Below are 16,556 nucleotides of genomic sequence, written 5' to 3'. Positions count from 1 at the left end.
GGGAGATCTTGAAGCTACAGAGGGTATAGAGTGAGTTTGCGAAAGGGTGAGAGTGAGACATTGAGATTTTTTTTAAACTATAAGCAAGCTGTCTGATTATTTCCCTTATGTGCTCACCAGTGCTAATAAGATCATAGACTGTTTTGTGTTTGTCACAGTGGATTCTTATCAAAGAAAATCTAGACCCTGACGAATTAGCCGCTAATGACTTTGGCCAGAGATCTGCTGGCAGAGAATTCACATCTCATGTAGCCAGACGGAATACAACAACACTTTCTACTACCACACTTTCTCAAGCTAGCATCTCTAGTTTTTGGAACCCGTTTTCCAATGGGCCTAATTTTGGTTGTGTAACGATGATCTCTTGTATTTTTCACAAGCGGAAAGCTAATTTTTGCTAATGGTGATGTCAACATTTATTTACATTTTGTAAGTATTTGTAGTCATTGAAAATTGAAAGACAGTGAAGCTCCAAAAGCTGCAAAATAGCCACTGGTTAGCTTAGCTTAACACAAAGACATGAAACTGGGTAAACAGCTAGCATTGCTCCATAGAACTTAATCAGATCTGCTTACAAGCACCTCTAAAGATCATTACTTCAAAATTATAGCATGTTTTGTTCCTGTAGTCTCTATATGCTGCCTAGCACCACAGAAATGACAAGACTTTTGCTAGCAGCTGGTTAGCTTAAAGCCTGAAAACTGGGGAAGGCAGCTACCATTGCTCTGTAGAAAATGTATCAGATCTGCTTATAAGCACCTCTAAAGATCACTACTTACCAAATTATAGCATGTTTTGTTCCTGTAGTTTCTCTATGCTGCCTGGCACCATCACAGTAGTGACAAGACTTAAGCTAGCAACTGGTTAGCTTAGTTTAGCACAAAGTCTGGAAACAGGGTAAAACAGCTACCATCGGTTTGTGGAAAAAAGTAAAAAATTCTGCCAATTGGTACTTCTAAATGTGAAGACTGCACCAGGGCAAACATAGGTCGACATATGTATAACCCAGTGTAAAACAACATTTTTAGAGGATTAAATGCAGAAGATAAAGCTAAGCAGCAGCCTAATATTTAATGAACAGACAATAGGGTAGTATCTACTCATCTAACACAACTTTAAGTCAACTTTAAGACATCTAACACTTTTAAGAGCAATGTAACACCAGCTTTAAATCTTGTTTAAGTTATTAACTTCTGCTTGCTTGCTGTCTGCTGTGTTGCTCTTAGCTGTGAGATTACTTATTTGAAGGTGTAGTCAAAGGTTCAATAAAGCAGTTCTTTTTGCTATACCAAAGAGAGGTGCAACAGATTTCAACTTGAAAGGGAGATCAAACACTGCTTTTCATCTGGTGTCTCTTTCATCTTTACCTACAATGCAAACAGTCAAGTTGCTTCTATGTTTTTCAGTTAAATGCACAGGTCAGGGCTGGTCTGTCAGTTCAATTTGGTAGTCAGAGAAAAAAAAACTAAAGAAACAGGGTCATGCAGGCTCTTAGGGTCCTTTAAGGTCATGAGTTTTGTCTCCAGAGAACAGGAACAACCTGACTAAAAAGAGTAGTGTGTGTAAATGTTGGTCATGAATGCACTGTTTATCCACCTGCTTGCTCCCTCTCTCCCCCTTTCCTCCTCCTTCTTTGTCCCATAGCTCCAAAGAACCAATCACACCTCCCTAAGGCACTGCCCTGCTGCAGCCTCATTGTATTGTCCCTTCATTATACCTAAAAGGTCGCAACACAGACTGACCTCAAATGCCCCTGACTCAGAACTGACTGATGATATGTAGTGGCAAAGCAGTTACAAAACTCTGTCTTGCTCATTTGTTGTTTCACATTAAAACTACTGTTGCACATTCCTTCAACTCCTGCACGCTGAGCAAAAGATGAGTTCTCTACTTGACCACTAGGTGGCAGGCTTGTGTTTTAGGTTACGTTTAAGGACTATAACAGATACAGGCCTTATATCCAGTGTTATTGTTAAGCTTCCTGATCAGATCAAAACAAAGATGCATGTATGACTTTGAGGTATGTATAAAAATATATATCAGCCCATTCCATATATCCAGATGTTGACGATGTTGCATGAAGTATTTTTAGGAGCACAACCGTCTGTCTGTTTAATAGGCTAAACTAATCTGCTCTCCATCAGCTTGAGTTAAACTTTGCTCGACATGTTTTCATTTGTAGTGAGATCCCATTGACCGTGTCAGGGTTTGGCTCCTTGTGGTTTCACGCCTTCCTGGTCTCTGGTTTTTATCAGGACGAACCGCTCCCAGACTCATACTGACTGATTCATAACTCAGATACCCTGTGGAGCTGGGAGGTGAATTCCTCCTCCATCTTTGATCAACAAAGAACGGCAATAATTGCACAATCATTGTAAATGCCAAGGTACGAACTTTGTCTGATTGCACAAAGATTAGAAATAAATGTGGTTACATGCAGTTAACATGAAACAACATTTCCTCAGAGCATGATGATTTGGTCCTGTCCCCGACACCTGATGTGGATGTCATTTAAGATGCTGCTGAGGTCATTGGGCCTACTTTAAAAGACTGCCAGTAATTAGAAGACAATCACTTTTGTGTACTGCAATTATAAATATAATGGTATTAATATGCCTAATACATCTCTTTCATGCATGTCTAAACATGATCCTTAAAGCCGAGGTGAAATGAAAAATGTAATTTTAATCCTTTTAGATCACACCCCCGGTAATATTGTGCATCTATTTGACAATATGGGCCAAAAAATCAATTTCTTCGTATTCTTATATCAAAATCCGATCATTTTTTCTTCCAGTAAAACTAAATTTCACGCGTGCTTACGTAAGTGAGCACCAAACAATTTCAACCAATCAATCTGCAACATTTAGCCGCAGAGCACCAAGAACGCTCGGTCAGTAAGCTAGCTACTGCGCTGTGGAGAACGTCTGTCTACGCCCACTTCTCAACGATCAAATCAAACCCCTCTAATGATATGTCCCGCCTGCACGTCCTGTTTCACTCGGAAATATGTCACAATAGGGAAGATAGATACTCACGAAATGCCGTTTCAGCTCGACTTTAAAGGTTTTAAAGGTTTGTAGATTTCCTACAAACAATGAAAGAAGTGTCCTACTTTTATGTACAGACATATTTTCTGACATGTGAACTTCTCAAATTAAGTCTAATAAAGAAAAAGTCTGAAAAAAAAGTCTTCTGTTGAATAAAACTAATCACATTTTATTTTGAAATAAGTGAATATATAATGTCAAAAGGATAATTCAAAGATCATGTATAAGCTATAATGCTGTTTGCGCGTGTGTGTCCAATTGTGTCCATTGTTGTGCCTGTCAGTCATAGATTGTGGTTCAGCAGTAGTCTACGGCATCCACCATGGAGACATTCGTTGTATGAACACACCTGTAGGAAGCTGAACAATGGCACCTACCACTGGAGGGTGTGTAGTTGTAGAACTTAAGCCCCATGTCTGTGTTATTGTCTGGATGTGTGTGTGTGTGTGTGTGTGTGTGTGTGTGTGCATGTGTGTGAGACGTGAGTCAAAGTGAAGGAAGTTATCGAATGTTTGTGGTATTAATATTTGAACACTTTCTGGGGTTTCCTTGTAAACTGAACCCTGTTTGTGTCGGCACTGTTTGCGTGCACGTGTGTTTGTGCTTTGTGTGTCCGTGATCCAACTGCTGCCAGGAGTCTCCTCGGTTTTATGAGAAAGAAACTGTCACAGGGCACATGTAAACACAACAGAAACAATACACCGCTCCTCTGAGTGTTTTGAGAGCGCCTGAGTCTGCAGATATCCATGTTTACACCGTGTCATTATGGAGATAACCTTTGACCTCTTCCTTCATGGGATACAAATTAACATGTAGAGTGTAAACAGAAGACGGGTCATCAAAGATTTTGAGGTAGACCTTAAAACACCTTACTATGAGGGAAGGCATGAGAAAGGAAGTACTGCAGGAAAGGAGGGAAATAATGGGAGAAGGGAGGAAGTGAGGGAGGAGAAATGATAGGAGGATGAAGGAAAGAAAAGGTACACTAAGAATGTGATGATGATGATGGAGAAAAGATAAATAAATACAAAATAAAGATAGGTAGAGGAGAAGTAGTGGGGGAAATAAATGATGAATGGGTAGAGGAAAGGAGAGAAGAAGTGAGGAATAGAAAGAAAGAAAAACAGGGTGATGAGAGCAGAGAGAAGAGAGGCGAGGGAAAAAAATAGAAGAGGATAGAGGAAGGGGCGGAAAGGAGAGGAGAAAAGAAGAGAAGAAGGGAAAGAAAGGGAGAGGACAGGTGATGAGGAGAGGAGAGATAATGAGGGGAAAAAATAAAAGGATAGCAGAAGGGGGAGGAAAGGAGAAGAGAGGAAAGAAAGGGAACAGAGAGGAAAGGAAAGAAAGAGAACAGAGAGGAAATGAGAGGAGAGGAAAGAAAGGAAACAGAGAGGAGAGGAAAGAAAGGAAACAGAGAAGAAAGGAAAGAAAGAGAACAGAGAGGAAAGGAGAGGAGAGGAAGTTGTCTCAGCTTGATGTACAGGTAGAGAAATGAGGGAGTCCTAGTGTTTGTGTTCCAACTAGATGGCAGTCCAGTTTCAGGACATAAACAAAGTTACCTGTTCAGTCTCTCTGAAACGATCCCCTGCTCCGTCTTCCACCATCAGTGTTGTTAATATTGCAGGAAATTTGCATGTGCGTCTCATATTTCATATCAGCAACATTAATTACACGGCACTCTACCAACAGGCCTTCAAACAGGTTTTGCATACCATCCTTTACTCTGATTTAAACGGTGCTTTTGATCAAACAAAGTTGGCGGACGTGCAGGCTGCAGGTAAACAGAGGTCTGTGGGCATGGGCAGGTTGCCTAGTGTCTGCAGCAGGGAGAGAAAAGCCCCGAGGTATTCATTCCGGCACTGTCGAGGGAGAACTGGTTTGGTGGCTCTGCCCCTTATTGTGTGAATTCACCTCATGTGGTACAGGTAATTGTGTCAGGAATGTGCTACCCATAAGCCTTTGCTCTTCCATTTCAAAGCCCTGCAAGACTGAAGGCATACATGAGTTGATGTTCAAAGAAACGTGCGAGCATAGAAAGTCAGATCAAAAACAAAACAGGGGTGAAAAAGAGAACAGAGTGTTTTCAGATGTTTTTATTGTCTGAACATTGCAGTGACGTGTTGCTATCATGTAGAAATATAACATACATTTTGGTGGAGAAAAAAAGCCTCCCAGAGAGAGCTTCATACTCTGTACAGGAAATGTCTACGGCAAGCGAAATGGAATGACAAACTGGGAACGATATAAAAGCACTTGGCGTGTTGTTTCATTGATGGCCACAAGAGAACACAGATATAAATAATCACAGACGTTTGGTAATTGACATTGTAACCAGCCAAGCATTTACCAGTGTATATAAATATATAATTCCTTATAAATAAAGTTAACTTAGAGATCATGATTAGACTGTGATCAGCGAGCCCTTGACCCAAAGCACAAACAATCAAAGGTGATCTTAAACACACAACTAAGCGCTATGCTCACGACGACTACCAGATACACTAGGACTCGTTCTCTCGCACGTTTCTTCTCTATAGATCCACTATAGGTGAAGAAGACAGGGTCGGCTTTGCTTTACATTAAGTGCCAGCTTGGAGCTCCGGCGCTGGTGATTAAGTGAAGCCATGTTATTAATAAAGCCAAGCCTAAAACGCAAAGGTGTGTTGTATCAATATTTGCACATGCTCAGCGCCGAGCACACCTTCCTGACATACCAACAGTTAAAAACACTGTGACTTTCTATAAAATTATTGGCATAGCTTGGGCGTTTACATCGACTCTCTCTTCGCAGAGCAGCTACAGTGATTTGAAATGTGCAATGCATGCTGACAGTTCATCGCAGTGCAGAATGGCAACTACAGAAGGTGATAGTGGTCCCGATACAAAACCATAGATCGACCAGTAAATGAGTGCATGTTAGGATTGTTGGGCGGAGTAATAACTCCAGTTTGATCAGAGAGCAATTCACAATGAGGGATAACATGGCGCCACGAATGCAGCAGATAAAGAAACAAATACTTAAAGGGGCAATCAGCCAATCAGATTTTCACATAGAGTCCTATTCAACCCATGATAAAAGTTGTACAAGGCTGTGTCTATAATCGCTCGCTAATTCCTTTGATCCTTACTCAATAAACGCTCAGAAGTTTACTTTTAGTGATCAGCAATTTCCACATAAAATGCAACACATTGCATTGCAGGGTAGTATGCAGAGTGTCTGTGAAGCAGGGGCGGATCCGGGGTGGCTCAACTGGCTCAACTAATGTAATACAAAACAGTATAACTCCCGCCTCTGACCAGGTAAATAGCCAATCATAGTTTAGGATTTTTGGGGTGGCATCTGGGGTGGCCAATGGGGGGCCCAGGCCACCCCTCTGGTTCCGCCCCTGCTGTGAAATTCATCCATGGTAATTCAAAGTTTAATCCAAAAGGCAGCTGGACTGGATGTCTTCAAGACCTTCACCCCAGTCCAGTTTCCTTTTGGATTAAACTTTGAACTAGTCAGCGGAAGCTAGTGTTTACCATAGACGCAACCTTTTTCATTCTGAATTTGTGAGGGCAATATTCATTGCATAACCAAAAATTAGGCCCTATAAGTGCCCATGGGTTAATAAAGTGCACTGTATAGTAAATAAAAGTGATTTCAGACACAGCCTTAGTCTGAAAAATAATCCTGGAAACGCCATCAGCGTTATTTTAGTCTGGGCTTGGAGGCTACAAGAAGCTCTGTTATAAACTTGTAGAGGAGGGATTATGGGAAATGTAGGATCAGGTTTTGTAGGGTTTTGAATCAAGACTAAAAATCAGGATATTTTTGCCTCTGCTGCTTAAATTATGAGCCCTATTTTTTTAATCTGTCCCACCAAACTAAATCGCTGGGGTGGCCCATTAAAGGACTGTAGCTTCAAATCATCATGGAAAGAGACAAGTCTAGTAGTAACTTGTAGTGAGACGAGCATGCAAATACACTAGCTACCAACCTATGGCCTCATCATGCAAACACCCTGGGGTCGGATGCACTCATACAGGACGTGTGGTGGGAAAAGCAAGAAAAGGACAAACAACATTTGACAAGACGTTTCACAGCGCGGTGGTGAAAGTAATGCACAGTCATGTGTCTAATACCGTGGGGTAAGGCCAGAGGGTTTGGGATGTAAAGAAGATAGTAAGGCTCTGATTTCCAGATCGTTCCATTAAGATCTTCATGTTTTCAGTTTTACAGGAGAGAGAGGTACTCCAGGAGCAGGAAATAATTTGGACCTCATGCTAATAATCCAGCCTCTTTCCCCCCATATCCCCTCCTTCTTTTAGTTCATGAGGGTCATGGTGCTCTCAGGCTGCCCGCCAAAGATCCCCGAGAAAAACTCCAGTGCCAGACGCACGTGGATGGGCACAAAGACATATGAGGTGTAGATTACCATGGCGATGGCGGAGAAGAGGATGGAGTTGAAGATGGACTTCTCCCACGGCTCCAGGACGTAGATGCCGGTGATGAGCAGGTACTGGTAGTACAGCCAGGCCAGGTACTCCCACAGGTTCTTGAAGGTCATCTTGCAAGCTGCGAAGAAGGGAGATGGCGGTGGAGTGTGGTGAGATTCAGATTGTAAGAAAGAGACGTGAAGGAGGATAAAAGCAGAAGAAGACAGAGGAATGGAGGAGAATGATTAGGAGAATAATTGAGTTGTTTTAGCTGTTACATTCACCGAGGAAAAATTCCTTTATATTTTCTAACTCTTGCATTAACAACACTGTACTCTCCATAGAGATAAGTCCTGCCCATTGTTTACCAACAGTGTAACCACGATGGATAATGATCCTTAAATAAAAATAATAGTCCCTGTGCTCGTGTATTTATTAATTACCCCTCCAGGCCCCTCCAAATCCACACAGAGTCCTGAGGAGGCAATCAGGCCAGCCTCAAAGGAGCTGAGGGTCTTATAGGATTCAGTAGAGTGGTGCGAGAAACATGAAAATAAATTCCCCCTGGAGATAACAGTCCTCTCCTGTTTCTTAGCACACATATGTTGCCACACATGGGACACTAATACATAGGTTTATGGTATACGAGGAGAGGAGGGTAATGAACAGTTTTCCATCCCTGCTGAACGTACAGCACAGGGCACAACATGCATGCAAAACAGATACATTATAATGCATTGTTAAGCCTTCTTGCATGGATAGCTTTTCAAACATCTGATAAAAGCTTTGTGTTTATTTGACGTAAGGTTTACATAGCTGCAGGTTGGAAGAGTTCCTGCTGCACGGGTAGGGGGCGGGGCCAACAGGTGCGCTAGAAGTGCAGGTGCACTCACCTGGCTTTTAGCATATACTTCAGAGAGAAAAGGGAAAACAGGGTAATTTTTTAATACATGCCAGCTATCTACAGGATGCAATCAAATTAATTTGAACATATGTAGATAAAACAGAAGGAACCCTGTTGCTCTTGCAAAAAAACAGTTGTGTAGCTTTATTTAACCAGCTTTTTTTGAACAGAGTTTGGATGGCACCCTAAAATTTCTTGTTATAATTATTAATCAAGACGTTTGGCTCATAAAAAGTTAACTTCCGGTCCAGATTATCATCTGCAGATAGAAACAATTACATTTCATCAGTAGCCTACTTCTCAGATTCTTGAGATTATTAATAGACATCATTTTAGAGGGACTATATGAGCTCTGTATTGTGTATAACGGTAAACGTACATTGACTCACCTTGGCAGCCGCCGTGAGATCTCCTGGATTACACTAATGATGAAGATAACACCAGGGTGAGCTAAAGGCAACAGCCCGCGTCCCTCTGCTGCTTCGCTGCTTTGTGTAAACGAAAAAAGCTGCCTCGCTAGTTTGCCACTGGCCTATATGTAGTGGGTCATACAGACTGTGAGAATGACGCCACACCCACTACTCGTGCTTACACTCCCGACTCACCTGGCCCAGGGATCATGCAGGTGCAGAGAATGCGCAGGTCGGTGCGTGTTTACGCAGCAAAAGCGAAAAATAAAAAAAACCGTCCTCGTATCTGAGGCAAAGATCTCGGTGTCATCTAATTCAGCCACGTAAAGTCCGTTGCTTTTTGCAGCGTCTTTAAAGTTTCTTAAGGCTGTCGCATCCTTCTGCGCATCCTTCACCATGCTGCTGCAGCATGGTGGTGCCGCAGCACCGCCTCTGACGTAGGCAGCAGCAGCAGAAGCAAAACAAGCAGAGACAGCGCAGACAGCACAGTGGTACGGACTTCTGCAGTGTATGGATGTTGTAGTTTACTATGTGGATTATCAAATATGAAAAAAGTAATATTCACAGACTGTTTAATAAGACCACAGCAGTGCATGTTGTATTTTAGGAACGATCGTAAAGTGACTTTGGTGAATAAAAGAACCGACATCTTTCTCTTGCATGTGTGCTATAAAGATATACTGACTGAGGTTCGACTTGTCAGGTCTTAAATCCATAGTCAAATTGCGCACTTCCAATCGACTTAACTAACTGCAGCAGCAACGGTGATACACGCACACCAAGATACAAAACATAGGCTACATTCAAAAAAGTATTAACTTCGTCTCCCTTCTCTTCAAGTACCATGCCTACACAAAAACGCTTCCGGATTCACTTTGAATCCTGAATGCTGCCTTCACACTGGACAGCCAGGAGACAAAATGCACAAACCATGTCACAACTAAAAAAAATACAAAGTATAACCTATGAAATTGTCTCATTGTTTTGTGGTAATCAGACAGTTAAGTAATCGTATCTCCCGTCTGCCTCACGGTTGCTGACTTGCTCAGTTCTTGCTCTTGACAACATCATGCATTATTGATGTGTAAACACGGGCAGAGCCGCTGTGGCGCAAGAGTTGCGCATTGATACACTCCATGTTTGAAATGCCAGACATATCGCTTTAAAACATTTCCCCTTGCACATAATAGACAGCTTTTTTTAGTTTAAATATCCACAACCAAATGATGTCAGAAAAACCAGCCTCAGATTGCTCAGGTGTTGCTGAGAATCAAAGCTCCAACAAAATATCAGTGGTCCTCTTATAGGTCTACTTGGAAGGTGAGAGTAAAAGTAGAAATTAGGGCTTAATGTAAAGCATTTGTGTCAAAATGACACATTTAGGTAAAGATGGTGAGAAAATCAGGTCAACAGGAGGGCAATGATGGAAAAAAGAACCCTTGCTCTACATTGTTGCCCCCACCCACCTACCTGCACACACATAAACACCCAGAGGGGATTCAACTCATTCACTTTCCCAAGTAGATCTGATTACAGTTAACAAGCAGCTCAGGTGTGTGGAAAACAAGACTGGGCCTCCTTTGACTTGTTAGAATAAGACGCTTGTCACACGTATGCTAACACAGCCTGTGATACGCACATTCCTCTGGTGTGTTAGATTACATAAAACGTCAAGTTAGCAGGTGTGCATGGCCACGACGACCCCGGTGACAGATAAACTCTTTAACTCTGAATTATGGTTTGGTTTTAAAGTTGAAAAGCTGCTGTGTGTGAGCAAACTGCATGGTTTTAAATTTGCAAAATGATCATCTCACATAAACCCTCCAACTTTTTTGAAAGTTGCCATAAAGTTGCTTGTTGTAAATGTATTTTATAATGTTCAGTCTGTGTATTTTATCCTTAAATACCGCATCCCTGCGAGCTGTATGTAGTAAGATTAAGACCTACACGAAGAAAGAAAATCAATCAAATCTATTATTTTTCTTAAGACTTTTATAGACTTAACTTGTTTAAGTCCAGACAAAGAGTGGAATCTAGCTTGGCTGAAGTTTGGATCTGTGTATTTGTTATTACAGAGCATGAATGGGGACAGGGTGGAGTTGTTTGCACATCCAATCAGTGGCACATCACTGCAGATCATACGAGGACATGACTGTTATTCAGAGCAGCTTAACGTTTGTATCTCCAGCTTTAGACTGTAACAGAGCACATGCAGCTCTCTCTCTCTCTGGATGAAAATGTGGTGCAGCTGGGTGAGGATTTTAATATTTCCTATGTTAGCCAAATGAGAACATAAACAGGCTGGACCTAGTTTACTGCAAGTGAGGCTGTTTGAATGCATTACTCCCCTCTGGTGGATGTGTACAGCAAAGTAATCACAACGACTCCATTCAGGCTTGTTCACACTAGAATAGAGATATAATTGAGTTTCCTCACAGCAGATGTTATGCAAACTACATGCAATATATTTTTGAGTAGTCTCTAAAAACTGAAAATAAGTATTATGTTTAAGGAGGACAAAATGTCTTTCAAAAGTTAGTGTGTGCTTCAAACTGCACTGAATGAGACTGAAGTATGAAGTAGAGACACAGATGTCTTTTACAAGCAGAAAATATCTCTGAAAAGTTTGCATAGGGATTTTTATTTTGACAAAGTGAACTTGGAGCACTCGATTTCCACACCACTTCAAAATGTAACATTAAAAGTGGAAAATAATTCTTTATACGCATCTGAAAGTCTTGATTTTGTAGGCCCAATGTCGGTATAGAAATCGACTGATGAGATGGACGACGTAAAGGATCAGTGTAAAAAATTCCATTATAACCTATAACACAGGATATGGGTTTGAAATGTAATGAGTCATTAGACCACAGTCTGATGAGCTGTGTTTTATTTAGTATGTAACATTATTAGTCAAAGGTTCAATCAGTCCTCAATCAGTTCATACGTGTGTAATTGCAAACACTGCATCATTGGTTGGTGCTGTATTTGACACATCAGCGGTCAGTGTCAAACAGGCAGAGCGACAGAAGGCTACTCCGTCATCATGTCGGCGCCCTCTCCTCCTGTAGCGTCCGACAGGCTGAGCTCCTCCAGCATCTCCATCAGCGAGATACGAGGTGCTCCGTCATCATCAGTGTCGCTCTCCACCGGGATCTTTGATGCATCTGAAGTAAAAACAAATCCACATCTGTTCATTAACTATCCAATACATCATCTATGATTTACTGTGTGACACTACATCTATCAGCACCTAAGCAGCCATCGACTGTAAATAAGCTGTATGAGCTGCAGCACTGGAAACATAAACATGTGGAGAAAAGAGGCTGCAGTCTGTGGGGGTTCTGGTGCAGTGAGAAGTCTGCAGTGTCCGGCTGCTCACCTCTGAAGATGTTGACATTCTTCCTCAGAGTCTCGTCCTCCTCCAGGTCCTCCAGGAAGTCCTGGTATTGTCTGAAGACAGAAAAACAGGTTTCATTACTGAGAAAAAAAACATATTTACAGGATATATTTTCTCTTACTAACCAAGACAATGTAATGATCTTAGTCACCATTCCAGGGAATCTTAAGTGTTTTCCATTATGTCCTGCGCTAAAGCCATTAGTGCAGAGATAAACTTTTTATTTTGTAGAGGATAAAACTATTTTTATTTCATTTTAGTCCATATTTTCTCCGGACAAGGTGTTCTAAATGTATACACATGCAAGTGGATACAGGGTTTTCCAAACACTCCCAAAACTAGGGACATTCCAGATTTTCCTTATTGTCAAGAAACTCTTTTGAAAGAGCAAAACCAACATGAAATGATACTGCTATTAAGTATGGTTTATGCAGCCAGAGCCTGATGTAGCTTCATCCTTTGTGCCATAGAGCTCCATTATTGTCCATCAACTATTAGAACACATAAATGAGCCACACAGTTTCACTGGGTGACAGGTCTGTAATGTAAGTTGAATAAATACCACAAACACACGAGTAGTGACCATCCAAAGTTCCACTGTTCTAACTTAGTCACTTGCATAGGTGTGTAGGAAGGTCTTGACGTGTATCCATAACAAACAGAAAATTAATTTGATGAGATGAAATGATGATACAGATCCCGTATCATCCTGTTACGTTTAAGTGCTTACAAGCTTACGGTAAGAACCGTGTGTTCCCAACACCTATGCCCAACTAACTTCCTATTCCCCTTAACCTTTAAACACCTGACCTTATCATGTGACCAATTACACCAACACAATACAGACCCTAGTGGTGAATCATTCTACCAGTATTTATATACAACTTTTTACAAACATTAGAACACAATAACACATGCTAAATTGGGTAAATAGCCACTAGATGATCAAATATGTATTACTCCACGTCTGAAAATAGTCCCTAACAAATTAAACATTTACTCCTGTTTAAGTAACCTTTGCTTAAAACTACAGTGCTCAGCTGTTTAAGCAAATTATTTAACCTTTGTGCCAAAATAAAAGTATATATTCCTGACTAATATTTTAGATTCAAGTTTCAAGTTGACGTAGACATGGCAGAGCAGTGACAGCAGCCTTGTCCTTTAAAGATGACAGCCTGTTGTTTCTGCAGAGCTGTTTTGGATACATGTCGGATGTTTGTGAGGATTGTGAAACTCTCCTACCTCTCATCATCGGTGTCCATGCCCTCGCGGTCTTTGGCCATCTCCTGCAGCTTCCAGTTCCTGCGCTTCACCCTCCGGGTGCGGTCGTAGCTCTTCTTGATCAGCACCTTAGACGTTACACAGTCAGGTGTTACACATTAAAAAACACTGCAGCATATTTTCCACATTCCTTTATGTAATGCTATGCAGGAATGTGGGACTTTTTGTGCAGTCAGTATTTTATGCTGCCACTAGAGGGCAGTGTGAATCAAGTGGACAGCACTACTACTTCAGGCAGGATCTGAAGCCCAGAGATGTTCAGTGAAGTGCAGGCGAGTCTTACCACATCAGGGACGTGGTGAGGGTTCATCTTATTCAGGTGCTCATCGTTGACGTTGGAATTGGCAAAGTCGAACCTGCGGGATGAAACGTAAATGTGCCGTTAAATCTCTTTCCTGCCAGCCTGACTTAAATCTGAACATCATCCATCCCCAACACTCACCCCATCACCAGATCTCCGATGTTGAGCAGGTGTCCCAGGAATGTTCGACAGTGATACTGCTGACTCGTGTCCAACTCTGAAGTTTTCTGAACCCACACCTCAGCCAGAGTGTGCTGCAACACACACACACAGACAGAGGGAATATAAATGTTGTTTGTGGCCACTGAAACAACATTACTCTTGTTCTTTTTCCTCCAATTTGTTCAGACAGATGCATCGATACTAATGCAACATTCAGACGGAGGGAAGAGAGAGCGAACAGCATCCCTACAAACCTCATTCCCCGAACCATCCGAACAAACACTCCTGTGTGTTGCTGTCTTTTTGGCCTGAATCGTGCATACAGGGATAATGTAATGGTGTGCTATTGATTTTGCTTCCAGAAGAAAAGCAATGTTCCCTCTATAATGCAATCTGTTCTGCAACAATACACACACACACACACACACACACTCTCACCTTATTGGACCTCGTGCCGGCTCCAGCACCCAGCTTCTGGTCTCGGATGGTTTCGGTGTCCATAACGATGAACTCCTCCAGCTGACGCGGGTTGCAGAGGCTGTAGAAGGGATTTCGCCAGTATGTGTTCCCATCCACCTCAGCAACTGGGGAATCAGATTAATATGTTTTTATTACTGAAAGTTCTAGTCATTAAAGTGGACATCCAAACCCACAAATTATATAAAGCCTTGAAAAGAACTTGGAAAATCTGAATTTCATCTGGCTTTTTCAGAAATGAGTCACTCATGATACATTTGATGCCTTTAGATATTTCTAAAAACTTCAGTATATTCTAAGCTCCTTTTCCTAAAAGCCTTATACATACTCAAACTATCAATCTGATTAATCTGTCAATATGTTTTTCTTTCAAATAAACCAGACAGTGTGATGTGTTAACTAAACTGAGCAAGCAGACAAACAGCAACACAAATATTTTTAATCCCGGAGTTAATTGGCGACTGCAGCCTCAAATCTGCAGAGCAGAGCTCAGCCTCGAGGCGCTTTCTGCTCCTCAGCCTGCTTAAAAAAACTTTCTACAGCAAAAATAGCCTGCTCTTTGAAGAGTAATTAAAAACGTGTGTGTCGCTTCCAAAATGTCAGGAATGTGCATCGCAGCGTCTCAGACTCTCACATAATGAGTGATTACAGCAGATAACAAGAGGAAACACATCATCACTAATTGTCACCAGACTTGTATTGATTATAAATCCCTCTAAATGAGCCGACTCTGCTATGACAGCATGCGTAATGTGAACTAAAAATATCTCTTTTATTTTTGCTCTGTGCCGTGACTGGGCGCGCAGTGGGGCTGCTGAGTGGAGACGGCTGTGATGAACATGTGGTAAGCAGACTGGGGTCGGTTTTATGCAGCATTGAAGGGTTTCCATCACCATGGTGATGTACAGGAAATGTTTTGGATTTCGTTTTTTTTTTTCTTCAACGCTCAAAACACACAAATGCATGAATGTGCAAAACCTGTAGCAGATATCACAAAAGGTAACTGAAGAAATTACATCAAATAAAGTGTCAGTGATTAGTCAAAGAGAAGACTAACAGGACTAAAAAGTGGGCTGCATCCTATACACAGATGGGACCAATATACCTTTATAAAATGCAGAGAGGTATTTTATTGTGTTACAGTATTTTATCCTGACGATGGCGCTATGTAAGGCATAATGTACAGTGAGCAAGTTATCGCGGAATGGAACCCCAACAGGGGGAGCAGGGCAGGTCTCCTCTCACCCTGCATTAACCCGCTTATTACACAGCTTTCTACTTTCGAAATCAATTATTTGACACAATATATTAATTGGAAATGATTTTATTAATTTAAAAATGATCATATTTTAGTTTTCCGTTTTAAAATAGTCCGTTACACTCACAGTGAGAGCTGCGTCCATAGCAACGGTTAACTCTGCAGCCTTAGCTAACCGAGCTAATATTACTCGCATTAAATGGAAACATTTAAGACACGATGCACGCGGAGCAGGAAGCACCGTAGCAAGTGACTGCGGTTTTCTGTCTCGCCACTGTCAGAGGTTGGTTGACATTTTCTTTTCCATTCACCGTCTTTAAACACCGCCATATCCCGTACTGTGTTCTGTTTAATGTTTACTTCATGTGCCGTCTTCAGTTTTGTAGATCTCTCTGTCGTAGCCTTCAGTGTTTGCATCGTTTCTCTCCACTGTTTGTCTCTTTTCTTTTTTCCCTCGGTAAACAAAACGTCATCAAATGTACCGGGCTTCTTTCAGCGGATTGATATGATTACAGTTAGTCCTCCTAATCGTGTGATTAGAGTCGCATCCCTTGCAACGGTCTGTTCTTCATAGCAACGGTCTGTTCTTCATAGCAACAGTCGGTTATTGAGAAATAGCAGACCTTGGAATGCCGTAATTAACCAATCAGAATGTGTAATAAAATCTAGCTAAAGCTTGGTCACTGACATGCGCAACCATGATCGCTAGTGCAGCTGCCGTCCTCACAACAATCAACGTTACCGTAGGCTGTGTTCAACTGCCACACCGGTAGCTATCAGGATTTCAAAATCCACATGGCTAAACCAGACGCTAGGCTTTAATTTGTGTGTGTTTTGAAATGTGTTTCAAATGAAAATTACATAACTTTTTTACACGTTTTTATTGTTTAAAAG

At 41.5% G+C, this 16,556-nt stretch overlaps 2 protein-coding genes across 2 annotated transcripts in view; both read right to left on the bottom strand.

Moving 5' to 3' along the window:
• Positions 1–5,162: 5,162 nt before the first annotated feature.
• sptssb (serine palmitoyltransferase, small subunit B) lies at positions 5,163–8,851 on the bottom strand. Its single transcript, XM_069668759.1, has 2 exons — positions 8,763–8,851; positions 5,163–7,608 (listed from the first exon to the last, which is right to left on the bottom strand). Exon 2 carries the CDS (start codon positions 7,598–7,600, stop codon positions 7,358–7,360), a length of 243 nt encoding a protein of 80 aa, XP_069524860.1. The 5' UTR covers positions 7,601–7,608; positions 8,763–8,851; the 3' UTR covers positions 5,163–7,357.
• Positions 8,852–11,406: 2,555 nt separating this feature from the next.
• The window catches only part of nmd3 (NMD3 ribosome export adaptor), a 13,698-nt gene continuing 8,548 nt past the window's right edge, over positions 11,407–16,556 (bottom strand). The window contains exons 11-16 of the mRNA XM_069668647.1: positions 14,366–14,511; positions 13,907–14,019; positions 13,748–13,820; positions 13,426–13,532; positions 12,166–12,236; positions 11,407–11,950 (exon numbers count right to left, since the gene is read on the bottom strand). Of these exons, the coding sequence (XP_069524748.1) occupies positions 11,817–11,950; positions 12,166–12,236; positions 13,426–13,532; positions 13,748–13,820; positions 13,907–14,019; positions 14,366–14,511 (644 nt within the window). The 3' untranslated portion in view covers positions 11,407–11,816. The remainder of the gene's footprint in view (positions 11,951–12,165; positions 12,237–13,425; positions 13,533–13,747; positions 13,821–13,906; positions 14,020–14,365; positions 14,512–16,556) is intronic.

The sequence above is a fragment of the Semicossyphus pulcher genome, unplaced genomic scaffold, assembly GCF_022749685.1.
Source record: "Semicossyphus pulcher isolate SPU_LCO1_2020_fin unplaced genomic scaffold, fSemPul1.0.p SCAF_19, whole genome shotgun sequence".
Taxonomy (NCBI): Eukaryota; Metazoa; Chordata; class Actinopteri; order Labriformes; family Labridae; genus Semicossyphus; species Semicossyphus pulcher.
This window is presented reverse-complemented; position numbering and strand designations above follow the sequence as displayed.